The sequence below is a fragment of the Coregonus lavaretus genome (assembly GCF_964263955.1).
Source record: "Coregonus lavaretus genome assembly, chromosome: 35".
NCBI classification, from domain to species: Eukaryota; Metazoa; Chordata; class Actinopteri; order Salmoniformes; family Salmonidae; genus Coregonus; species Coregonus lavaretus.
In genome coordinates this window covers 6,464,611-6,490,135 of record NC_140022.1, presented here as the reverse complement: position 1 = coordinate 6,490,135, position 25,525 = coordinate 6,464,611, and the positions used below count along the sequence as shown (strand labels likewise).

General features: G+C 42.7%; 1 protein-coding gene across 2 annotated transcripts in view; it reads right to left on the bottom strand.

The window, feature by feature from the left end:
• Window positions 1-7,627: 7,627 nt before the first annotated feature.
• Window positions 7,628-25,525, bottom strand: part of LOC311109733 (target of Nesh-SH3-like) — a 31,134-nt gene continuing 13,236 nt past the window's right edge. The window contains exons 6-24 of one of the 2 annotated variants that reach the window (XM_084152704.1): window positions 25,218-25,270; window positions 24,296-24,335; window positions 23,824-23,904; window positions 22,902-22,976; window positions 21,582-21,788; window positions 21,134-21,211; window positions 20,086-20,322; window positions 16,350-16,415; window positions 15,359-15,445; window positions 13,480-13,542; window positions 13,119-13,241; window positions 12,889-12,978; window positions 12,541-12,750; window positions 12,290-12,395; window positions 11,376-11,455; window positions 10,431-10,460; window positions 9,848-10,006; window positions 9,610-9,732; window positions 7,628-9,451 (exon numbers count right to left, since the gene is read on the bottom strand). In XM_084152704.1, coding sequence (XP_084008830.1) covers window positions 9,336-9,451; window positions 9,610-9,732; window positions 9,848-10,006; window positions 10,431-10,460; window positions 11,376-11,455; window positions 12,290-12,395; window positions 12,541-12,750; window positions 12,889-12,978; window positions 13,119-13,241; window positions 13,480-13,542; window positions 15,359-15,445; window positions 16,350-16,415; window positions 20,086-20,322; window positions 21,134-21,211; window positions 21,582-21,788; window positions 22,902-22,976; window positions 23,824-23,904; window positions 24,296-24,335; window positions 25,218-25,270 — 2,024 coding nt within the window. In that variant the 3' untranslated portion in view covers window positions 7,628-9,335. The remainder of the gene's footprint in view (window positions 9,452-9,609; window positions 9,733-9,847; window positions 10,007-10,430; window positions 10,461-11,375; window positions 11,456-12,289; window positions 12,396-12,540; window positions 12,751-12,888; window positions 12,979-13,118; window positions 13,242-13,479; window positions 13,543-15,358; window positions 15,446-16,349; window positions 16,416-20,085; window positions 20,323-21,133; window positions 21,212-21,581; window positions 21,789-22,901; window positions 22,977-23,823; window positions 23,905-24,295; window positions 24,336-25,217; window positions 25,271-25,525) is intronic. The other variant, XM_084152705.1, reaches the window with a different exon arrangement.

Genomic DNA, 25,525 nt, shown 5'->3' with positions numbered 1-25,525 from the left:
TGTTGTTCACAGAGTGCTGAACACTTCTCTGTTATTTTACAGCAACTGCAGCCATGGAGGTTTTAAGAGAGTCAGATCCCGTTCAAGTCATTGATTAGCTTGATAAGTTAATTTTATTTTCTCACAGACACATTTCTTGCCAATAATCACATGAGCGACCTTTCATGTGGTCCCCGATCCTTTCCTCTGTTAGTGTTGACAGAGATCTGAGCACACACACGCATGCCGGCACGCAGATCTGAGCACACACACGCATGCCGGCACGCACGTACGCACGCACACACCAAAAATGACAGTCATTGCATTGCGTCTAGTCAGACCACAGATGGATTAGCTCTGCACGTTTTTATGCTTTGTGTTGTGTGTGTTTTTATAATACTGATTAATTCTGAGACTGCAGAAACATTCTTCTCCGGTGCTCATGTTTCATCAGAGTAAAAGCTTGCTGCATTTGGCATGGCTCAACAATAGCAGACTGTATACATAAAATTCAGGGCTTGTGAGTTGGAATATCCCATAGACATGGAACTAAATTCAATAAAATTCAAGTATAAATGGGACGCATCGATTTTTCTTGGTTTTTCGATCGAGGCATTTGTTTCAAAACAGTGTCAGACAGTGGTTGACTAACCATTGAATAGAGATCTGCGGACTGGCGTCTGGCACTCATTGCCATGATTTGTGAACTGATTTCAGTACCACACATACAGACATCTGTTATCGTGCACTGTTGTTTTTCTATTATGCTCAGTTGTTTTGACATGCTTCTATATTTCTCTGTACACTTTGGGCTTCACAATGTTGTGTGAAAGAGGCTTTATCAATATTCTAGTTAGGATTCAACCCCAAATGACTGGCCCCTATACTTTCAGTCTTAAACCTTAAGTCTAACTCCTAAACTAAGCAGAATCCCTACAGTTTTCTTTTAACACATACATTGCCTAATGCCTGATATTATGAGTAATCATCACTCAATTATGTAATGCCCTGCATAATGGTTCCACCACTGGCATTCTGGCCTTACGCTCCACAGAGCTTATTTATAATCTGTTGAGGCTGAATTCTGCTTCTGATCATTAATTAGTGCAGTACATTTGATTAACAGCCAGGCCCTGCAGTTGTACCCCTGTTAACATGAGAAACCAGCTAGCTATAAAGCCCATAATGTGAAACTGTTCCTATGTGCAGTGAAACAGCTGCGTGGGATTTGTAGTTCCCTTGTGTAGAGCGGTGTGGGGGGGCAGTGTAGTGACATACGGCCACTTACAACAATGTCAGCAGAGAGTATAGTGTACAGTGCCTTGCAAAAGTATGTAATTTAAATAGATTTTTATTTGGATTTCATGTAATGGACAAACACAAAATAGTCCAAATTGGTGAATTGGAATGAAAAAAATACTTATTAATAAAATTATATAAAATAAATAACAGAAAAGTGGTGCATGTACAGTGGGGAGAAGAAGTATTTGATACACTGCCGATTTTGCAGGTTTTCCTACTTACAAAGCATGTAGAGGTCTGTAATTTTTATCATAGGTACACTTCAATTGTGAGAGACAGAATCTAAAACAAAAATCCAGAAAATCACATTGTATGATTTTTAAGTAATTAATTTGCATTTTATTGCATGACATAAGTATATGTATTCACCCCTTTTGCTATAAAGCCCCTAAATAAGATCTGGTGCAACCAATTACCTTCAGAAGTCACATAATTAGTTAAATAAAGTCCACCATGAAGACCAAGGAGCGCTCCAAACAGGTCAGGGACAAAGTTGTGGAGAAGTACAGATCAGGGTTGGGTTATAAAAAAATATCTGAAACTTTGAACATCCCACGGAGCACCATTAAATCCATTATTAAAAAAGGAAAGAATATGGCACCACAACAAACCTGCCAAGAGAGGGCCGCCCACCAAAACTCATGGACCAGGCAAGGAGGGCATAAATCAGAGAAGCAACAAAGACACCAAAGATAACCCTGAAGGAGCTGCAAAGCTCCATAGCGGAGTTTGGAGTATCTCTCCATAGGACCACATTAAGCCGTACACTCCACAGAGCTGGGCTTTATGGAAGAGTGTCCAGAAGGAAGCCATTGCTTAAAGAAAAAAATAAGCAAACACGTTTGGTGTTCTACTCCCGAGTGGCGCAGTGGTCTAAGGCACTGCATTGCAGTGCTAGCTGTGCCACTAGAGATCCTGGTTCGAATCCAGGCTCTGTCGTAGCCGGCCGCGACCGGGAGACCCATGGGGCGGCGCGCAATTGGCCCAGCGTCGTCCAGGGTAGGGGAGGGAATGGCCGGCAGGGATGTAGCTCAGTTGGTAGAGCATGGCGTTTGCAACGCCAGGGTTGTGGGTTCGATTCCCACCGGGGGTATGAAAAAAATAATAATAATGTATGCACTAACTGTAAGTCGCTCTGGATAAGAGCGTCTGCTAAATGACTCAAATGTAAATGTAAATGTGTTCGCCAAAAGGCATGTGGGAGACTCCCCAAACATATGGAAGAAGGTACTCTGGTCAGATGAGACTAAAATTGAGCTTTTTGGCCATCAAGGAAAACGCTATGTCCTGCGCAAACCTAATACCTCTCATCACCCCTAGAACACCATCCCCACAGTGAAGCATGGTGGTGGCACCATCATGCTGTGGGGATGTTTTTCATCGGCAGGGACTGGGAAACTGGTCAGAATTGAAGGAATGATGGATGGTGCTAAATACAGGGATATTTTTGAGGGAAACCTGTTTCAGTCTTCCAGAGATTTGAGACTGGGACGGAGGTTCACCTTCCAGCAGGACAATGACCCTAAGCATACTGCTAAAGCAACACTCGAGTGGTTTAAGGGGAAACATTTAAATGTCTTGGAATGGCCTAGTCAAAGACCAGATCTCAATCGAATTGAGAATCTGTGGTATGACTTAAAGATTGCTGTACACCAGCGGAACCCATCCAACTTGAAGGAGCTGGAGCAGTTTTGCCATGAAGAATGGGCAAAAATCCCAGTGGTTAGATGTGCCAAGCTTATAGAGACATACCCCAAAAGACTTGCAGCTGTAATTGCTGCAAAAGGTGGCTCTGCAAAGTATTGACTTTGGGGGGTGAATAGTTATGCACGCTCAAGTTTTCTGTTTTTTTGTCTTATTTCTTGTTTGTTTCACACACAAAAAATATTTTGCATCTTTAAAGTGGTAGGCATGTTGTGTAAATCAAATGATACAAACCCCCCAAAAATCCATTTAAATTCCAAGTTGTAAGGCAACAAAATAGGAAAAATGCCAAGGGGGGTGAATACTTTCGCAAGCCACTGTATGTAGTCTGCTTGGACAGAAGCCCCTATGTACTGTTACAGTGAATTCGGAAAGTATTCAGACCCTTTAACTTTTTACACATTTTGTTATGTTACAGCATTATTCTAAAATGTATTAAATAAATAAAAATCCTCATCAATATACACACAATACCCCATAATGACAAAGCGAAAACAGGTTTTTAGAATGTATATAAAAAATATTTACGTAAGTAGGCAGACCCTTTGCTATGAGACTCAAAATTGAGCTCAGGTGCATCTTGTTTCCATTGATCATCCTTGTGATGTTTCTACAACTTGATTGGAGTCCACCTGTGGTAAATTCAATTAATTGGACATGATTTGGAAAGGCACACACCTGTGTATATATAAGGTCCCACAGTTGACAGTGCATGTCAGAGCAAAGACCAAGCCATGAGGTCGAAGGAATTGTCAAAGAGCTCCAAGACAGGATTTTGTCCAGGCACAGATCTGGGGAAGGGTACCAAAAAATGTATGTAGCATTGAAGGTCCCCAAGAACACAGTGGCCTCCATCATTCTTAAATGGAAGTTTGGAACCACAGAGACTCTTCCTAGAGCTGGTCGCCCGGCCAAGCTGAGCAATCGGGGGAGAAGGGCCTTGGTCAGGGAGGTGACCAAGAACCCGACAGAGCTCCAGAGTTCCTCTGTGGAGATGGGAGAACTTTCCAGAAGGACAACCATCTCTGCAGCACCCCACCAATCAGGCCTTTATGGTAGAGTGTCCAGACGGAAGCCACTCCTTTGTAAAATGCACATGACAGCCTGCTTGGAGTTTGCCAAAAGGCACCTAAAGGACTCAGACCATGAGAAACAAGATTGTCTGGTCTGATGAAACCAAGATTGAACTATTTGGACTGAATGCCAAGCGTCACGTCTGGCGGAAACCTGGCACCATCCCTACGGTTAAGCATGGTCGTGGCAGCATCATGCTGTGGGGATGTTTTTCAGTGGCAGGGACTGGGAGACTAATCAGGTTTGAGGGAAAAATGAACGGAGCAAAGTACAGAGATGTCCTTGATGAAAACCTGCTCCAGAGCGCTCAGGACCTCAGACTGGGGCGAAGGTTTACCTTCCAACATTACAATGACCCTAAGCACACAGCCAAGGCAACCCAGGAGTGGCTTCGGGAGAAGTCTCTGAATGTCTTTGAGTGGCCCAGCCAGAGCTTGGACTGGAACCTGATCAAACATCTCTGGAGAGACCTGAAAATAGCTGTGCAGCGACTGTCCCCGTCCAACCTGACAGAGCTTAAGAGGATATGCAGAGAAGAATCTCCCCAAATACATTTAAATAATTTAGCAGACACTCTTATCCAGAGTGACTTACAGTTAGTGAGTGCATACATTTTCATACTGGTCCCCCGTGGGAATCGAACCCACAACCCTGGCGTTGCAAGCTCCATGCTCTACCAACTGAGATACACGGGATGTGTCAAGATATAGAGTCATACCCAAGAAGACTTGAGGCTGTATATGTGTATGTGTATATATATATATATATATATATATACACACACACACACACAGTGGGGAAAAAAAAGTATTTAGTCAGCCACCAATTGTGCAAGTTCTCCCACTTAAAAAGAGGAGAGAGGCCTGTAATTTTCATCATAGGTACACGTCAACTATGACAGACCAAATGAGAATTCTTTTTCCAGAAAATCACATTGTAGGATTTTTAATGAATTTAATTGCAAATTATGGTGGAAAATAAGTATTTGGTCAATAACAAAAGTTTCTCAATACTTTGTTATATACCCTTTGTTGGCAATGAGACAGGTCAAACGTTTTCTGTAAGTCTTCACAAGGTTTTCACACACTGTTGCTGGTATTTTGGCCCATTCCTCCATGCAGATCTCCTCTAGAGCAGTGATGTTTTGGGGCTGTCGCTGGGCAACACGGACTGTCAACTACCTCCAAAGATTTTCTATGGGGTTGAGATCTGGAGACTGGCTAGGCCACTCCAGGACCTTGAAATGCTTCTTACGAAGCCACTCCTTCGTTGCCCGGGCGGTGTGTTTGGGATCATTGTCATGCTGAAAGACCCAGCCACGTTTCATCTTCAATGCCCTTGCTGATGGAAGGAGGTTTTCACTCAAAATCTCACGATACATGGCCCCATTCATTCTTTCCTTTACACGGATCAGTCGTCCTGGTCCCTTTGCAGAAAAACAGCCCCAAAGCATGATGTTTCCACCCCCATGCTTCACAGTAGGTATGGTGTTCTTTGGATGCAACTCAGCATTCTTTGTCCTCCAAACACGACGAGTTGAGTTTTTACCAAAAAGTTATATTTTGGTTTCATCTGACCATATGACATTCTCCCAATGATCTTCTGGATCATCCAAATGCACTCTAGCAAACTTCAGACGGGCCTGGACATGTACTGGCTTAAGCAGGGGGACACGTCTGGCACTGCAGGATTTGAGTCCCTGGCGGCGTGTTACTGATGGTAGGCTTTGTTACTTTGGTCCCAGCTCTCTGCAGGTCATTCACTAGGTCCCCCCGTATGGTTCTGGGATTTTTGCTCACCGTTCGTGTGATCATTTTGACCCCACGGGGTGAGATCTTGCGTGGAGCCCCAGATCGAGGGAGATTATCAGTGGTCTTGTATATCTTCCATTTCCTAATAATTGCTCCCACAGTTGATTTCTTCAAACCAAGCTGCTTACCTATTGCAGATTCAGTCTTCCCAGCCTGGTGCAGGTCTACAATTTTGTTTCTGGTGTCCTTTGACAGCTCTTTGGTCTTGGCCATAGTGGAGTTTGGAGTGTGACTGTTTGAGGTTGTGGACAGGTGTCTTTTATACTGATAACAAGTTCAAACAGGTGCCATTAATACAGGTAACGAGTGGAGGACAGAGGAGCCTCTTAAAGAAGAAGTTACAGGTCTGTGAGAGCCAGAAATCTTGCTTGTTTGTAGGTGACCAAATACTTATTTTTCACCATAATTTGCAAATAAATTAATTTAAAATCCTACAATGTGATTTTCTGGATTTTTTTTCCTAAATTTGTCTGTCATAGTTGACGTGTACCTATGATGAAAATTACAGGCCTCTCTCATCTTTTTAAGTGGGAGACCTTGCACAATTGGTGGCTGCCTAAATACATTATTTCCCCACTGTATATATGTAGGATCTTCATTTGATCGCCCTGTTGCAGGATAACTTTCCCGCAATGCAGGAATTGTTTTTATTTGTAGTGTATTTGTGGCTTAAAAAGGCCACTTTGAAATTTCAGATTTGATTTTCCCTTACAAAAAAATTATCCACACCTACAAAAATGCCCATTAATTATAATCCACATAATAATTCACATTTCCTTTTGCTGCAGGATTATTTTCCTGCTGTAGCAAACTGGCTCAAATTAAGATCCTACATCTGTATAACATTCCCATTCTGTTACTCCAACCCCTGAGTTGTTCCCCATAGATCAGCTTGGCACAAGCTTGGCAGCGTCCCTGATGACACTGTTTAGCTGAAGCTTATTTTTTTCATTATGCAAATCTTATCGTAAAAAGTTACATTTTCTGTGGTATAAACTTTCAGCTGGTTATCTCATTGCCTGCACGGACTGGTCCATCCTTCTTAATACAGAGCAGTGTTAATATTACTAAAGCAACGATGGTGAAGTGGTTAGTTTAGCAGTATTTAGCCTGTTGGTTTTGTATGAAGTGGTTAGTTTAGCAGTATTTAGCCTGTTGGTTTTGTATAAAGTGGTTATTTTAGCAATATTTAGCCTGCTGGTTTTGTATGAAGTGGTTATTTTAGCAGTATTTAGCCTGCTGGTTTTGTATGAGAGTGACTTAACTTGAACTTCCTTTTGAAAGACTGCTTCTAAAAGCTTATGTAGGTCAGCTGTGGGAGATGTAGTCAGGCTGCTGGGTTCAGACTACTGTCCTATTTGAGGGAACGCTCCACCTTGAAGTGACATTAACTGTTATGCTCAGACTATAACTTTCTCTTTGAAAGCTAATACAGACATTGAGAGCCCAGTTTGAAGTTTTCATTAGCCTTTTTTTCTCCTTGCCCCTGTGATTTCGAAGAATGTCCCTGTGTTGAATTTGGCGTTTGGGAGGCTCTCTCTGGAAAAGTGTGGTAATCCATGGATGTCTGTTGATTTTTCTAATTGGCGATGTGGTTCTACTCTGACATGGGGAAAGTACACCAGGATGTATGAGCTGTAAGGAGATAGGCTCAGTGGTGGTCAACGTCTCATGTCAACATAGACAGAGCATAAAAACAACTATATTTTATTTTCTACTTTATAGAAATTCTATGGATGAAACAGAGCAGTCCAGTTAAGAAAGGCAGTTTATTTTTCAAGTTCCACCAGTACGCTTCTTCAACTGGAAAACACTATCACTCTAGCTACCCTAAGTGAAAAATGGCAAGGACATCTTTTTTTTTTATAAAAAAGGAACAGAACTTCTGTTTTTATTATTGAAACTAGATACAGGAATGAAAGTATGTTTGAAAAAACAACAGTACAGTTTCATGTGACAAACATTTTCCATACAAAATAAGCATAAAAACACTGATCTGCAAGCGCATGGAGCCAAAAGTGTATTTCTGTACAAAACTAAGAAATCATTCAACAGGACTCCTCTCTGTACCATTTATCAAGGCTACTAAGAAGATAAGATATCTCTCTTATTTTCCAACATGATATAAATACAACGTGTTGTATCAGAGGTTGTAAAATGTTGCCAGAGGAACACTGAGAAGTATGAATGGTCGCTTTAAGGGACGTGTCTTTGCAAAAGTTAGTTGAAAAAATACTTTCTCTCCATATACATATAAATACATTTATGCTGTGCAAATTGCAAGTGTAAAAACCTCCCATGCATTGCCACCCCATATATCAGGGCTACTGAAGGAGAAATATTGGTTTGGTACAAGACCTCCTCTGTGTGTATGAGTTTGTGGATGTGTGTTTGCGTGTGTGCTTATTTTCCTATGCTTGTTTTTGATTTTAGGTGACAGCGAGGGGAAAATGCAGGTGCACCATGCGCCATAGCTCGGTCAACATTCATACAATGAACGTTACTGGCACAGGAGATTGGTGGCACCTTAATTGGGGAGGACGGGCTCGTGGTAATGGCTGTAGCGGAATTAGTGGAATGTTATCAAATACATCAAATACATGGTTACCATGTGTTTGATGCCATTCCATTTACTCTGTTCCAGCCATTATTATGAGCCAGCCTCCACTGGTTACAGGATATGTGTGAGAGTGGACTTCATGTTAATATATACAGCATTATCTTCTCTGAAGGTGTATTATGAACTAGGGCTGGATTCAACTTGTAGATTTAGAGATTGCGCGATCGAAATGTAAAGGTCATTTCCGATTGAGCCGACATATGCAGCGTTTACCATGAATGCAGTCTCCACTAACACGGGAATGTTGCCGTAACGCTGAACTTCAGTGATACGGATTGAATAGAACCCTAAGACTGACCAATCTATGGAACAATTCTTGCACCATGAATCAGTCACTGAATGAAACCATGAAATTCTGTCAGGTTGTCTGAAACTCTACAACTCGTACTGTACAGCAGAAGCGTTGCATTATAACCCATTTCCTAGAACTCGGAACATGGCATCAAACACTTTGATAAATAATATTATACACGTTATCAAAATAAGTTTCAGGGAGCCAGCTTCCCATTATTTCAATAAAAATTATATCTACTGTATGCTTGTTACCTCACACTGTTTGTTAGAAGTTTCTCCATCTATCTCATACTATGTTGTTTTTATCAGTTTGCCTTTTTGTCATGTTTGATAAATAAGATGAGATAAAGCTATTACATATGGACATAATATTTCCCTGACACGTAGATCATGTACACGTTTTTACATGGCTGTGGTTCAGAGGCGGCTGGATGGGGGATATGTAGCATCCAGAGACTGATGGGATGCGTGGAAGGACCCCTCCTGCCACCTACCTAGACGGTTTTATATTTATATTCTTCGGGCTTCTCCACAGACAGCTTTGGGGGGTCCTACCATTTGCCAGGAATGGGCGTTCCACACTCGTACCATGACACGTAGGTGACGTGAGAGTTCCGTCCTATCTGACCAAAGTTGACAGGCTCTTGTCTCATAGCCCTGTAATACCCTGTATGTGACAGACAAAATGAAGTGAGGGGCTGAACTTTGAGTCATTTTAGACATTGTGAAAATGTAGTTGTTTTCAAGCATGGATATTAAGCATATTCTTAACAGGTTCGCATTTCAACAATTCAATGATAGATCTGTCGTTGATGTAGCCTGTACCTTCTCTTGCTGGCAGCTGGTCAGCCATGACTTGGTTTCCTGTCCTTCCATCGAGGAACGAGTCTACAAACTGACAGTGGTCCTCACCATGGCCAGTCTGGTCCCCAATGTTGTAAAATTTACCTGTAAAGTTATTAGGGATAAAAGTTGTCAAAGGGGATGGCAATTTAAACTGAGCAACAGTACTGTTCTGTACTGTACTGTACTATAGACATTGAGTGCCGGAAGCAGAACTGACCGTTGAGAGAATCACTCAGATAGATCTTGTATCGGAGGGAGTTGCAGAGCTGAATGCCCACAAACTTGCGGTACCAGGTCCTCTTCACGTACTGCTTGCCATTGCAATCCGAGTACGAGTCTGTCTTGAAGGGGAACTGGGTCCAGATGGCATCTTTTCCTACAGGAAAGAGTTAACAGAATATTAGAACGTGGAATATCAAAGGCATGAAGCATGAAACAAAGATAACAATTAAGAAAATAGAGCTGTGTAGAATCCTAAATGTATATATGCATTCCCAATCAAAGTTGTCTTTTTAGTGCATCACAGCCTTTTACTACTGATGAAATGAAAGGGAAAATAAAAATCTCTCCATTCATTTAGCTGTGTAAATGTTTGGTCTGGCTGTGAGTTGGGTGTGGAAGAAGTGAGCTCATAGATATTGGATGGAGAGCAGTGTACTGCTACACTGGGGCACTGTGGCCTGAGTCTCCACAGACTCTCCCTGTGCCAGGCATTAGATCATCCATTCATTCAGCCTGGTGGGACATGTCACCTGGGACCGGTGCTCAGGACAGACCGTAGAGCAGACTGGGGGGCTTACCTGAGACATTCTCACTCACACGTGGGTCCGCTGCAGGACGGAGGGATGGAGGGATGGAGGGAAAGAGGCAGAGAGAGATGTGAGTTAGTAAGTGCTTTCAAATGTCTTCTTCTCAGAATAGACTGTACAAATGGTTCCGAAATGAATTTTTTTATAACAAGTTGGTGATTCTCCTAAATAAAAGACCACAAAACGACACGCCCTGTAGCAAAGCCATACAAAATCTACGGCAAGTAATTTAGTCGACTTGATCCTGAGTCTTTGGCACTGGAGAGCCAGTGTGGTACGGTAGTGTGAGGCTCCAGGAGGCCCCGAGGGCAAATCATCTGCTTTCAAACTCCTCATCATCTTTCACATAGAGGGTAAGCCTTTGTGGGCCAATGAGGCCCAGCGGTGAGGTCCTTCCAGTAACACAAAAATGACCTGATTCGCTACTCGCCATGTATTTATGATACACTGTTGTATCAGTGAGTTTGGTTGAGTGTGCTGTGAGCTGCTATGCAGGATGAGGGAGAGCTGGCAGCCGGACAGCACCCCAGGGGTTGGAGGCACTTTACATGGAGAGGCAGCAGCCAATGTTATGGAAATAGAGGGGCCATGCTGAAATCATTAGGTTAATAACAGCTAGTTAATTACAGACCCCTACACCGGTAAGTGGTGGATCGCCAGACATGACTGGAGCTGGCAGACGAGGCTGTGTGTTAGTACGTTTGTACGTGCATATGTTAGTGGATGCTTATTTGTTTGTTTAACACCAAATGCCTGACCTAGTCAACAAATGGCCCATGCCAAAGGCCAGATGTGGCTCTTGAGCTTTTAACTGGCTCCTGAATAGGTAATGGTGTAAGTCAGCGATTCAACAAAACAACCAATTACCAAGTTCTTGTGTCGTTTAATGAGGTGTGTTAGTGCTGGGCTAGGAAGTTTCTTTGGCCCATACTGTACCTGATTCGGTGTTGAAGGACACAGGCTCACTGGGTGGCCCCGCTCCAAGCTCGTTCTTGGGTTTCACTTTGAACTCGTAGCTGTGAGGTAAGAGCAGGAAGTGTCACTATCAGAAGGTCTCACAGCGATCATCTAACCGACTCGCTCCAGATTCTAATTTCCGCTCCATTTCCAATTGCAAGCAATCATTTCCACAGAATCAGATTTTCCTCTTATCCTCACAGCATTTAAAGTGGACACTGTATCTTGATGGAAACGTGGTGTATTCTTGTTCAGCCTTGTGTTACAGCAAGGACAAATGAGGCTCTAGTATTGCCTCCCTATCTATCTCTTCTCCAGACAGTGCAGTCCAGAGAGCCAGGAGAGCCAGAGAGTCCCTTCCACTAATGTCTCCTCCATATGAGATGTTCAGACACAGCGATTGGTCCACCACGTGCCAGCAGCCTCAGCGGCCTCAGCTCACAGGAAGCCCTGGTTTATATTCTATCACTTCTTTAATGTCAAATAGTCCCATATTCAGGCTTCATTAAAAACCTAGGGAGCATAGCGGCCCTCCTCTGCTCACCTTCCTTCTCCAACTACACCAGAGAGAAGTGCAGGTCCTGATCTTAACCAGACGTAGCTAGCTAGCTAATCCTTCTGACAAAAGTAGTAATAATACAATTAATAATTCAAATGCTGTATTATTTCCATGAACGAAAGCCTTTCAGAAAGTTTAAGTTTCACAAACATTTACATTTTAGTCATTTAGCAGATGCTCTTATCCAAAGTGACTTACAGTAGCGAGTGCATGCATTCTCATACTTTTTCAAAGCACTGAAAAAAGCTACCATCTGAGGACAGAGAGAGAGCATAGCCAGAGTGAATACAATGTGTTGTATCAATCTGAGACACAAAGATGATGTGTTATATACCTGCTCTCTGGTTTGAGGTTCTCCACTGCAGTGTGAGTCTGGTTGGTGGTCAGGATGGAGACCTGAGTACCACCTGGTCCCTTCGTCGTGGAGATGACCTCATATTCTACAAGACAACCAGGAAATCACTGTTCAATTCAAGAATTCACCAAGTATCCAGGTATTCAGAGTCACACTTTGCAATGTATGTAGCTATGCAATTGCATTGTAGTTGGAGCACATAGACGGGTACAGTGTCCCACTCTCCCCACCTGTGGTGTCGTTGTCAGTCTTCTCCCAGTCTAGAATGATGAAGGAGGGGCATCCCTCCACCGTTACCACGGTGAGGTTGGAGGGCGGAGACTTGGGCGGGGCGGTCACGTTTGTCTGCCCGCCCTCCTCCTCTGGGAAGTAGTTGAGAGAGGAGGTGATGGAACAAGGCTCGTCTGGTTTCTTGTCCGTCTTGTAGACCACATGGGGTGCTTAAGGAAGAGAGATATCACATTTAATGGATCCCTGCGCTACTGGTTCAAAACAACCATTTAGTAACTTAGTATTTTCTGCTGGGGACAACAGAAGTCCATGATAGTTACAAGGAGTTTATTTTTATTTTTACTTACCAACAAAACGTTTCTTTCCCAATGCGTCCACGTCAGAGGCTGGCAAGGAGCTGAATAATGAAGAGTTCTCCCAGGTTTCAAACCAGATGTCTGTGAGAGGATGAGAAAAAAACAAGGAGATGCTTTAGAGCTCCACAAGACAAATGTAAGGCTTGTCCTCACACGGGGCACCAGTAAAGTAGGTTTTCTTCTTAAGACGTAATTTAGCTCTGATCAGTGAACAGTCATACCATTGACTGATGGTGCGGTCGTTGTTGTGTGTCTGCGTTCTTGCTTGGCAGGTTTAGACGTCACTGATGGAAACTTCTTCAAAATGGAGGCCTTGTCTGTTTGCTTCAAAACATTCAGCTTGTCTGTAGAGAACAGAGAGTTTGTCAAAGCACGTTGTTTTTCATGGCTTTCTAAAATATTTCTATATTTGCTTAGAGGAAAAGTGCCTTTCGAGGTTGTAAACATAAGCTCAGCCAAATGACAAACTTTCTGATGACAAAATACCCTTTCACTAATAGCTGGTGTATAATGGAGTTTTGAAACTGGTGTGTACACCAACATTTCAAGCAGTGGATGATATATAAACCAACTAGACCTTACCCATATCACCAGGTTTGCCAACCAGGTTGGTCTTTTTGTTGACAGGAATGGATGGACGAGATCCTGAAAAATAGAAATCAAAGGAAACAACAGTCAATCACATAATCACTAAACATTAGAATGTCTGAGATAACCATTTCTTTGTCTCTCTGATGGTGTTATTTGCCTTGAAGAGGTCATCTTAAATGAAAAACTATGTAACACTCTTTCGCCGCCACTTGTAGAATAACCCAAATACCTTCACCATTGTTGACACAATTCAGCAATATCTAGAGAAATCCTACAGCAGGATTTCATCACGTATCTGACATCTGCCATCTGTCATACACTCTTAGAAAAAAGGGTTCCAAAAAGGTTAAAGGGGTTCTACATGGATCTCAAAAGAGTTCTACCTGGAACCAAAAAGGGTTCTCCTATGGGGACAGCCGAATAACCCTTTTAGGTTCTAGATAGCACCTTTTTTCTGAGCGTGTACATCATACTGATGACCATAATTATTTTGGCATTTATGCCTGGGAGGAACTCTATATGGACTGTATAAATAAATGGATGGGAAAACCCCATATCCTACGCCCAATGAACCTTAAAACATGAACAATCCTACGTAATTCCTTGAGGTTTTACACATGTTCTGAAAGTTACCCAGAACTAGATGCTTAACATGTTGCCAATTAGCGCTGTTGCATTGAGGCCAAATTCTTGACAATCAAGGAATTGTTCCCAATCCATAAGAAAATATGATAAATGCAAACCCCCAGTACATGAAAGCTGGTGTAGTTCTGAAACATTTTAGCTTGTAATATAAAACAATATGGGTCCATTCCTTTCCATCAATTACACATGTATGAAATACTGCCAGTTTGCAGTTAGCACTGCTTTATTAAACTCTACAGTTTCTAGAAAACATGGTTCTACTTAAAAAGAAAAGCTTTCCTTAACTTTTTTCTTTCTCTCAATAGCATATGTTATACATTTATAAAACTGTAAGTCTACTGAAATCGGAGTAAGCATAGATATTTATCTGCAATGACAGTGTTCTACATAATCTTAAAACATTGCATTTTTCTAGCCACATGGAACCAGCACAGATCAAGATTACAAATGTTCAACAGGGTACAGTACATGCAGTAAAGCATGGAAAGAGACAAGCCACCACACACAATCATTATCGACTGCTGACTTATTCTGCCTTTGCACTGTGATCTGTCTACTCATGCAAACATATTGGTCCACTAAATCTAGTTCATACAAGCACAAATCCGTAACCAAAAGCAAATATTGAATTCCCGTAGCTGATGAAAAAGCTGATGAGAGCCGTGCTCTCCTGATTGCATGATGAGTGCTCTAAACACTGGCACCTCCACAGTGACGCACTAGCCTGTGAAGCTTATTGTTCTTCTAAAGTCAATACTTGCAATCAAGCCAGAAGCATGTGGAACCTACCCAGGAAAATATATTAACATAACATTTGAGCCGCCCTCCAAACAAAACATCAAGTTCATTACATGGTGGCAAGGCTATTATAGAACACTTTATTTCTTAACATGTGGTGAGAGAAAGTGCAAAGCTTGGTGAGGAACACGCCAAAATAAGGTTCTTAAAAATAAACTAACGACCTGCAGATGCAAACTTTCCAAAAAAAGGAAAGTATTTTCCAAATGCTTGGCTAAACTGAAGCCTTTGGTTGAATTCTTAGTGATGGCCGACCAGTGTTTTGATCAAAACAAGACTCTTAAAAAAATAAATATGTTTTTTACATCCAACATGGCCGACTCATGCAGACTGGGCAGAAATGATGGCGATGGGAGCTAGCGTGAGTCAGCGTGGGCGGGGCTAGCTTTGCGCTGGGTGCAGATAGACTGGAATCATGCCATTTTACCATAGAACTGGTCCTCAATGGAAAAGAAGCCTGAACGGCCCGAAACACCAGGGTTTATGTCCTCCAACAGCGAGTTGTTTGTGTTTGCTGCAGGAAAAGTACTAAGATTAATTCCTATTCCCAAACCTATTGTATATTCGGGGGAAATGTGGAGTGTCTGAACATATCAATGAAGATCTTTCAAAGAATATTCCACTGTTTTGCATTATCAATAAAGACACAACCAGTTGACCATAACATGAGACAGACCACAGCCAGTTGACCATAACATGAGACAGACCACAACCATACAATGAAGTATGATAATAGACCACACCAACCACAGCTCATGCTCAATGAGGACAGTACAGGACTGACATGCATACAATCATGCACAGGGTGAACCCCAACCAAATGTGGTGGAAAAAACGTTGGAACTCCTAAAAAGATAGGTTTCTGCAGCTCTACATTGATTTGACTTTGTTCAGCTTTATGAACGGCATTACGTATATTCCAGTTTGCCAGTTTGTGACAGAAAAACAGCATTGGTTAAGTAGCTCGGCATCTGAAGAGCCTGATCTTTGAAGGCCTCTGAAACTGCTTCAGTTTCCGCTTGGAAAACATGAACCGAGTTTCCCCACCACCATATTACACAGACCAAATGGGTACTAACACAGTCTTACTTCCCAAAAAGAGCAGTGATTGCTTAATACCCCTTTGATTACTCCTTGTCAAAAGCTTTTGAAGCCTGCAACAGCATTAAATCTGCAGAAGCTTGCGTTAACGGCAAGAACACCAAGACCCTTGGACAGATGGCAACACAACACATGGACAGACAGACTGACGGGCTGATGGACAGATGGATGGATGGTTGGAGAGACAGAAACATTATTGACAAACAAAAAGAATGGGTGAAGGACACCGACATGGGTTGATGATGCTGCCACAACACCAACAAACTGTATGGGTTAATGGATGAGAGACGCAGAGGAGAAATATCAGCTCTTTTTACCCATTCTCAGTCTGTTCCAAACGACTGGTTTGGGAAGGCCGGGTCCTTTGTGATGCTTACCATTGGCTGTGGAGAAGAAGAAGGACTGTTATGGAAAAAGCAGCTAGCATTGTTAGCTCAGACTTAATTATTCAGGAAAAAAACAGGTTAGAGATGAATCTCCCAACAGATCTTGTGAGGAGGAAAATAAATAGGAAAAGGAGGGTGTCATATGTGATGGACCAGTGGAGAGTCCTGTAAGCGCTTCAGCCTCAAGTGAACAACACGTGTTTCCCCAAAGACAGTGTAAAGCTCTATCTTAACATGGCTGACCCGTGCTGCAACCAGAATCTACGACATGCTGACGGATCTTTCTAAAAGTAGCAGTGTAAGTGACTTCTTCAGATGGTGCGAGAATCGAGAAATGGATAGATTGGACAGCCGTGACAAATCTTGACTGCGGAGGTGACAAGCTACGTCGAAGCATGACCAATCACGCTCTCGACATGTTGTGCAGGGTGAAATTAGGCACTTGAAGCCAAACCAACTCTGCAATCTTTGCCTAATCTCGATCTCTGCCTAGATATGACAACATGTGTGGTGGGTTTGGAGTAAGTACTGCACACTGGTTACACAGGGTTTGTGGGGGTAGAGGGGATTTTCAGAAAACCACAAGGAGATTACATATTAGGAGGAAGAGGAGGAAGGAAGGAGGAAGGAAGGAGAAGGGGAGAGAGAGAGATTCCTTTACCCCCTGGTGTCCCGGAGGTCTGTGATGAGTTATTGGCCCTACGAAGAAGGGATGAGGAAGAGGAGGAGGAGGAGGAGGAGGAGGAGGTGGAGGAGGATGGGGTATCTTGTCTTGAGCCATCAGTGAAGGGAAAGAGAGGGTTTCTGGCAGCAGGAGACTTCATGGTCCTGGCTATCAGTGTGATGGCCGGGCCATGGGGTTTCAAATTTCTCTGGCTGTCTTGACCTAGAAAACCACAAAAATAATTATAGAACCTATTACAATGTGTAGTCTCAATGTCTGTTAAAGACAACTCTATTGTGCCATTCAGGTGTGCTGTGAGCCACGGCCCTTAGGAGAGGAATAGTGGGGTTAGTGATGATGATTCAATCAATGATCTCTCAAAGGATCTGCAGCATTCAATAGTGTAGTTTGATTGAATGCATCTACTGTGTAGTTCTCTAACATGAGCTCTTAACTCATGTTAGCCTTGTTGTTACAAGCATTGCATATTTTCTGTGTGTACTTGTAATGAATTTAGTGACGTAAACAATATTTACTATAGGATTTTTCAAGCATTTTCTTCGTCGTAAAGCTTCCACAATCTTGAGGAATACAGTCATAGATGCTGCTGGGGCTCAGCAGTGCAGCGTAACCATGACAGTCAGATTGTGTATGCCATGCAGATATGGATAATGCAGATAATGTGGTTGATAATGTGGTGGATGGTGCAATAAAGGGCATTCAGTCCAACTCCTGATCATGACCTGTGGACCAATGAGTCTGCATTAAAGCTGGACAACAAAACTGAAGCTGTGGACCAATGAGTCTGCATTGAAACTGGACAACAACACTGAATTGGCTAGTATTGTTAGTTAAGACTTAATTATTCAGGAAAAAACTGATTAGAGATGAATCTCCCAACAGGCCTTGTGAGGAGGAAAATAAACAGGAAAAAAAAACAGGACAAAAACAGATGTGACTTTGCGTGGAAAAGGAACGTGTTATACAGTATGTGATGGACCAGTGGAGAGTCCAGTAAGCGCTTCAGCCTCAAGTGAACAACACGTGTTTCCCCAAAGACAGTGTAAAGCTCTATCTTAACATGGCTGACCCGTGCTGCAACCAGAATCTACGACATGTGACGGATCTTTCTAAAAGTAGCAGTGTAAGTGACTTCTTCAGATGGTGCGAGAATCGAGAAATGGATAGATTGGACAGCCGTGACAAATCTTGACCGCGGAGGTGACAAGCTACGTCGAAGCATGACCAATCACGCTCTCCAGATGTTGTGCAGGGTGAAATTAGGCACTTGAAGCCAAACCAACTCTGCAATCTTTGCCTAATCTCGATCTCTGCCTAGATATGACAACATGTGTGGTGGGTTTGGAGTAAGTACTGCACACTGGTTACACAGGGTTTGTGGGGGTAGAGGGGATTTTCAGAAAACCACAAGGAGATTACATATTAGGAGGAAGAGGAGGAAGGAAGGAGGAAGAGGAGGAAAAGGGGAGAGAGAGAGATTCCTTTACCCCCTGGTGTCCCGGAGGTCTGTGATGAGTTATTGGCCCTACGAAGAAGGGATGAGGAAGAGGAGGAGGTGGAGGAGGAGGAAGAGGAGGATGGGATATCTTGTCTTGAGCCATCAGTGAAGGGAAAGAGAGGGTTTCTGGCAGCAGGAGACTTCATGGTCCTGGCTATCAGTGTGATGGCCGGGCCATGGGGTTTCAAATTTCTCTGGCTGTCTTGACCTAGAAAACCACAAAAATAATTATAGAACCTATTACAATGTGTAGTCTCAATGTCTGTTAAAGACAACTCTATTGTGCCATTCAGGTGTGCTGTGAGCCACGGCCCTTAGGAGAGGAATAGTGGGGTTAGTGATGATGATTCAATCAATGATCTCTCAAAGGATCTGCAGCATTCAATAGTGTAGTTTGATTGAATGCATCTACTGTGTAGTTCTCTAACATGAGCTCTTAACTCATGTTAGCCTTGTTGTTACAAGCATTGCATATTTTCTGTGTGTACTTGTAATGAATTTAGTGACGTAAACAATATTTACTATAGGATTTTTCAAGCATTTTCTTCGTCGTAAAGCTTCCACAATCTTGAGGAATACAGTCATAGATGCTGCTGGGGCTCAGCAGTGCAGCGTAACCATGACAGTCAGATTGTGTATGCCATGCAGATATGGATAATGCAGATAATGTGGTTGATAATGTGGTGGATGGTGCAATAAAGGGCATTCAGTCCAACTCCTGATCATGACCTGTGGACCAATGAGTCTGCATTAAAGCTGGACAACAAAACTGAAGCTGTGGACCAATGAGTCTGCATTGAAACTGGACAACAACACTGAATTGGCTAGTATTGTTAGTTAAGACTTAATTATTCAGGAAAAAACTGATTAGAGATGAATCTCCCAACAGGCCTTGTGAGGAGGAAAATAAATAGGAAAAAAAAAACAGGACAAAAACAGATGTGACTTTGCGTGGAAAAGGAATGTGTTATACAGTATGTGATGGACCAGTGGAGAGTCCTGTAAGCGCTTCAGCCTCAAGTGAACAACACGTGTTTCCCCAAAGACAGTGTAAAGCTCTATCTTAACATGGCTGACCCGTGCTGCAACCAGAATCTACGACATGCTGACGGATCTTTCTAAAAGTAGCAGTGTAAGTGACTTCTTCAGATGGTGCGAGAATCGAGAAATGGATAGATTGGACAGCCGTGACAAATCTTGACCGAGGAGGTGACAAGCTACGTCGAAGCATGACCAATCACGCTCTCCAGATGTTGTGCAGGGTGAAATTAGGCACTTGAAGCCAAACCAACTCTGCAATCTTTGCCTAATCTCAATCTCTGCCCAGATATGACAACATTTGTGGTTGGTTTGGAGTAAGTACTGCACACTTGTTACACAGGGTTTGTGGGGGTAGAGGGGATTTCCAGAAAACCACAAGGAGATTACATAATAGGAGGAAGAGGAGGAAGGAAGGAGAAGGGGGAAGAGAGAGATTCCATTACCCCCTGGTGTACCGAAGGTCTGTGATGAGTTATTGGCACTACGAAGAAGGGATGAGGAAGAGGAGGAGGTGGAGGAGGAGGAGGAGGTGAAGGAGGAGGAGGAGGCGGATGGGATATCTTGTCTTGAGCCATCAGTGAAGGGAAAGAGAGGGTTTCTGGCAGCAGGAGACTTCATGGTCCTGGCTATCAGTGTGATGGCCGGGCCATGGGGTTTCAAATTTCTCTGGCTGCCTTGACCTAGAAAACCACAAAAACAATTGTAGAACCTGTTACAATGAGTAGTCTCAATGTCTGTTAAAGACCATTCTGTTGTGCCATTCAGGTGTGCTGGGAGCCACGGCCCTTAGGAGAGGAATAGTGGGGTTAGTGATGATGATTCAATCAATGATCTCTCAAAGGATCTGCAGCATTCAATAGTGTAGTTTGATTGAATGCATCTACTGTGTAGTTCTCTAACATGAGCTCTTAACTCATGTTAGCCTTGTTTTTACAAGCGTTGCATGTTTTCTCTGTGTACTTCTAATTAATTTAGTGACGTAAACAATATTAACTATTGGATTTTTCAAGCATTTTTTTTGTCGTAAAGCTTCCACAATCTTGAGGAATACAGTCATAGATGCTGCTGGGGCTCAGCAGTGCAGCGTAACCATGACAGTCAGATTGTGTATGCCATGCAGATATGGATAATGCAGATAATGTGGTTGATAATGTGGTGGATGGTGCAATAAAGGGCATTCAGTCCAACTCCTGACCTGTGGATCAATGAGTCTGCATTAAAGCTGGACAACAACACTGAAGCTGTGGACCAATGAGTGTGCATTAAAGCTGTACAACAACACTGAAGCTGTGGTCAAATGAGTCTGCATTAAAGCTGTACAACAACACTGAAGCTGTGGACCAATGAGTGTGCATTAAAGCTGGACAACAACACTGAAGCTGTGGTCTGAGAGGATGGTGACACAATGGACAGCAGACAGACAGTGGAGTGTACGTAGACCAGCTGAGGCAAAACACAGTGACGGCATTTGTACAATGAGGTCATCGTTACCCAAGTTATTATTATTGGCTTTCTCACTGCCCAGGGCGTGTGTCAGCAGTGATGCTCCTTCCTGTGATTCACTGAAAGCTGTGTGGGGAAAAAATGGTTTTATCTGTTTCTGGAGGGTTGGGTTACAGTGGTTTGTAGAGAAATTCAAGATGGCGCTTCCTTGCCTATCTGTTACTCGGCAGTACTCTCAAAGACTACCCATTGAGGTAAAGGAAAACAAAGGATTCCTGCCTCACTTCATAAAAAGTTCAAATCTCCCTAATAGCTTTAGATACCAGTAAGTCTTTCGGTTTCAGTAAACATCTAGGCGTTTGCTCCGAAAAGAGTTAGGCATTTTAAATAACTTATATTTGAGGGGTACCAGAGTATACTCTGATGCCCTTAACATGACATCACAGACTCTGCAAAAGAAGGGGAAGGTTAAAGAGAGTTGAAAGGTGGAAATTACCAGAGGAAGGGTTATGTGGCTTCTCTGTGGCGCTAGTAGGTCCCCTGGGTTGGGTCTTTCCCTGTTGCTTTTCACCATGTGGAGAGGGGTTGTTAGGGACAGGGGTGGCAGAGGAGGTACTGGGGGTTTTGGTGGGCAGGAGTTGGGGGGAGGCAGGAGGGAGGTCCACGAGATGAGAGGAAGCATTTCTAATACTGTTTCCTCCGTCTGGGTGAGAGAGAAGAGAGAGGTATACTTTGATTATGGGGACTGGAAACTATGGAGTCACATAAGGACGTACCTTATGGAACATTTTGATGCCCAATTGTTGCGGTCAATATCAACAGTTCATAGACAGGCATTCAAATCCATCTCTTTGGCTGTGAGATGAATGTCTCCGAATACCTTTCATTGACTGTATAAGATTGTAGTTATTTATCTTTTTCTAATAGTGGATTCAGATTGATTTAACCTTGTCCCATAATGTAGTTGTACCTCATAGAAATACACACAGAAGGTCTTGAAAACATCATTGGAAGGAGTATTTAGAGGGACAGAAGGGGTAGTGAGCGACTTTGTGCTGCCTTTCCCTAATGGGAAATTCAAAGACGTCTTTTGCATGCAGTGTTGTCATGCAGACTGTTTAAACCCAGCATTGCCACTGGCTTTAAGTGCAATAACTCTGTAAACGAATGAGGAATGAAAAATGGAGAGAGATGACTGATATGACTGATGTCAAGAAAGATGTCATGGTTCGTGGACACAAACATATGAAATGAGGGATTTTGATGGACACTGCTGGAGAGAGAGAGAGAGAGAGAGAGTCAGAGGTTGTGGTTATAGACATGGGAAGAACAAACAGCAGAAAAATAGAAAATGGATGGATGAATAGATCAATGGATGACAGAAAAAAAGAGTGGAAGCGAATGAGGTAAAGGTAAAGTGCTGAGTTGGACTGATACAGTATGGAGGGAAAGTGAGCGAAACAAGCAGTCAATGCTCTCACAGCGCCTGAGATCTAAGCTCAGAGGATGTGAGAAATGCGAAACAAGATCACCGTCATGCGTGCCCTTCGCATTTGCTCTGGCAGAAACTTACGCACATACTTCCAACTCTGTGGCGGCACCATCCTGTGCCACCACCATCTCCGCGATCCAGGGACTTTCTAACTCTCAGTGGACTCAAGGCATGCCAGCATGCAGCCAATCACAACGAACAGCTGCGGTTCTCACCCCCCACCCCAACCCACCCCTCCCCTCGCAGCAGCGTAGTGGACATAGCCAAGCGATGACTGACTGCGAATAAAGCTTGATATGATTCAAAATGTCTGTCTCTGTTTACCCAGTGGGAACTGTGGCCATTGAGGCTCATTGGAGCGGGGGTCAGGTCTAGCTTCCAGGTGGCTCTCTGGTGGTGCTGTAGAAAATAATATCACGTTTCATAAAGTGTGAATAGGAACGAAGTGCAAAGGTAGAGAAGGCATTGGGGCAGGAAATGTGTTTGACCACAGAAGGTCTTTAAAGACAGTGAAAAGAGTAGTGTTTTTGGCCACAATACCTGTGCAACCATGAGTAATACAAAAAAACAGCAGAGTATGATGTTGTGTTGCTACCATGCTGTGTTGTCATGTGTTTTTTTTAAATTCTTTTATTTATTTATTTTATTGGGGGTAGATCAACTTAATATTGCAGATTGTAACTTCCATCATTGTAATTGTCTGCATCACTTCCAATCCCCCATGTTTTTATATATATACTCCCCTTTATTACTTTTCAACCCCGCCATCCTTTCCCTACTTGGGGTAAATTAGTGAACAACAATGCCCAGGCCTCTACTTCCAGCCTATACTTACTATCTACACCTTATGGACACAGTCAACTTTACAATAATTATATTTTATTTGTTTTTGCTCCTGAACTTCTTCTACTCTCAACCTCTCCGATCATTTTCATGATGTCCATCCGGTTTGCTTCTATATGCCATATCTTTCTAACTGTGCTCATGTTGTCATGTGTTGCTGCCATGCTATGTTGTTGTCTTAGGTCTCTCTTTATGTAGTGTCTCTCTTGTCGTGATGTGTGTTTTGTCCTATATTTTTATTTTATCCCAGCCCCGTCCCCGCAGGAGGCCTTTTGGTAGGCCGTCATTGTAAATAAGAATTTGTTCTTAACTGATTTGCCTAGTTAAATAAAGGTTAATAAAAAATAAAAATAAATGAAATGTAAAGTGCTTTAGAATGAGAGTGGAGAGAGAGAGTAATCACCAAAAGATGTCTTGGGAGCTCCTGGAAAACCTTGGTTTTTGGTCAGAGGAGGGATTCTAGGCTGAGTCCTGTTGTGAATAGCTGGGGGAGAAAGGAATCAAGAATGGATTACAGAGGAGATAGGCATGGTTTCAAGTAGCTGCAACATATTCCATATGTCTAAAGTATTGATGCTGTAAACCAGCACTTTACATTACATAGGTGTTACACCATATAAAAAAAACAGTATAATATGCAGTTATACCCTCAGAAAACAGGTGTAACAAGGGTAAGTAGTATTTAGCTGTCTGGACGTACACACCTGGAACAACATAATGACCTACTTTACATTACTGTACATTGGAATAAAGCTTATGCAACGGTGTTGCATGGACATGTATATGGGCATGTAGCATCCCTCATTGTTTCATTACCATGTAATATATATATCATATCATATATTCAATGCAATATATATATATAAATGGCTTACCTGGACGAGGTGGGAAAAGTGCGCGGGACATGGGTGGTTTCTGAGAAACAAAAATGATCTACAGTTGGTGGAAGTTTTTATTGACACCAGATCCACAGCCACAGTTCATATGTCAACGCTAATACGCTTCCGGTGCTAAAGCCATGTTTTAGTTTTATGGTGAGGATAGCATTGTGCTTTGGGCTGTCTCCCCTTGAGTGCTACATCACTGAGAGTATCCCTTGAGGCTTCTAGCGTACCTAACGTGCCCCTCAACCTGACTTCTGACTAGTGGAGCCATTTCACCAGAAAACATTTATGGTCTGCTGTCTACACTTCACTTACTGGTACCTGACTTAGCCTAACTGACAGACACACACAACACACACAACACACATGGTCAAGGGCCATATAACAGTCACAAACGCGCAAATGAGCTACAAAATCAAAATAGCTGATGTAAAAAGCGCTTTATAAATACATTTGATTGATTGATTGATTGATTGATTGATTGATTGATTGTGAGTGGGCAGAAAGACTGTGTCAGAGCGAGCGTGTCATGTGTTGATTTGCGATGTTCTGCCTGTTTTGTGTTGTCACCGCTGGGGTGTGAGGGTCACCTTCTTTAACCCACATTAAAGAGTCTCTCAGGCCGGGTGCTGGGGTCAGACAGGGGAAGCAGACAGAAGTTTGTCTACTCTACTCTGGCCTTACACAACTCAGCTACACTCTGCTTTTCACCCTCTCTCACCACCTTGTATATTCTCCCTCCACAGAGACAGCAGGAAATAGAAAATGATTTTCTTGAAGAAATAAATGTAGTTGTAGGGTAAAGTTGTAGTGTGAGAATATGTATGCCTGTGGAAGCTATTTAATTCAGAGACTGAGAGTCCCGTAGATCATAGGTTCTTATGCTGTATGGCCAACAAAACACAGCACATACCATTGGCTTCGCAATAAGGGTCCGGTGCTTGTAGGGCTTCTGGATGATTTTGTCTGCAAAACATGAAGAAGAAGATGTTAACAACTGCTATTCTGAGAAGAGTGTGTCGGCAGGTCGTCTTTTGAAAGTCTGGCAAGTAGGAACAATAAAGCACAAATGGCTCACATGGTATGGATGTTTTACTCTGTTTTCTTGTGCCACAAAGATTTCTTACAGACTTCTTAAAAAATAAAACGATGTACTCCCTGAAATCGCTGATTTTCATTTTCCTAAGTGTGATGTACATACTGCCCATGCAGGGTTGGGGA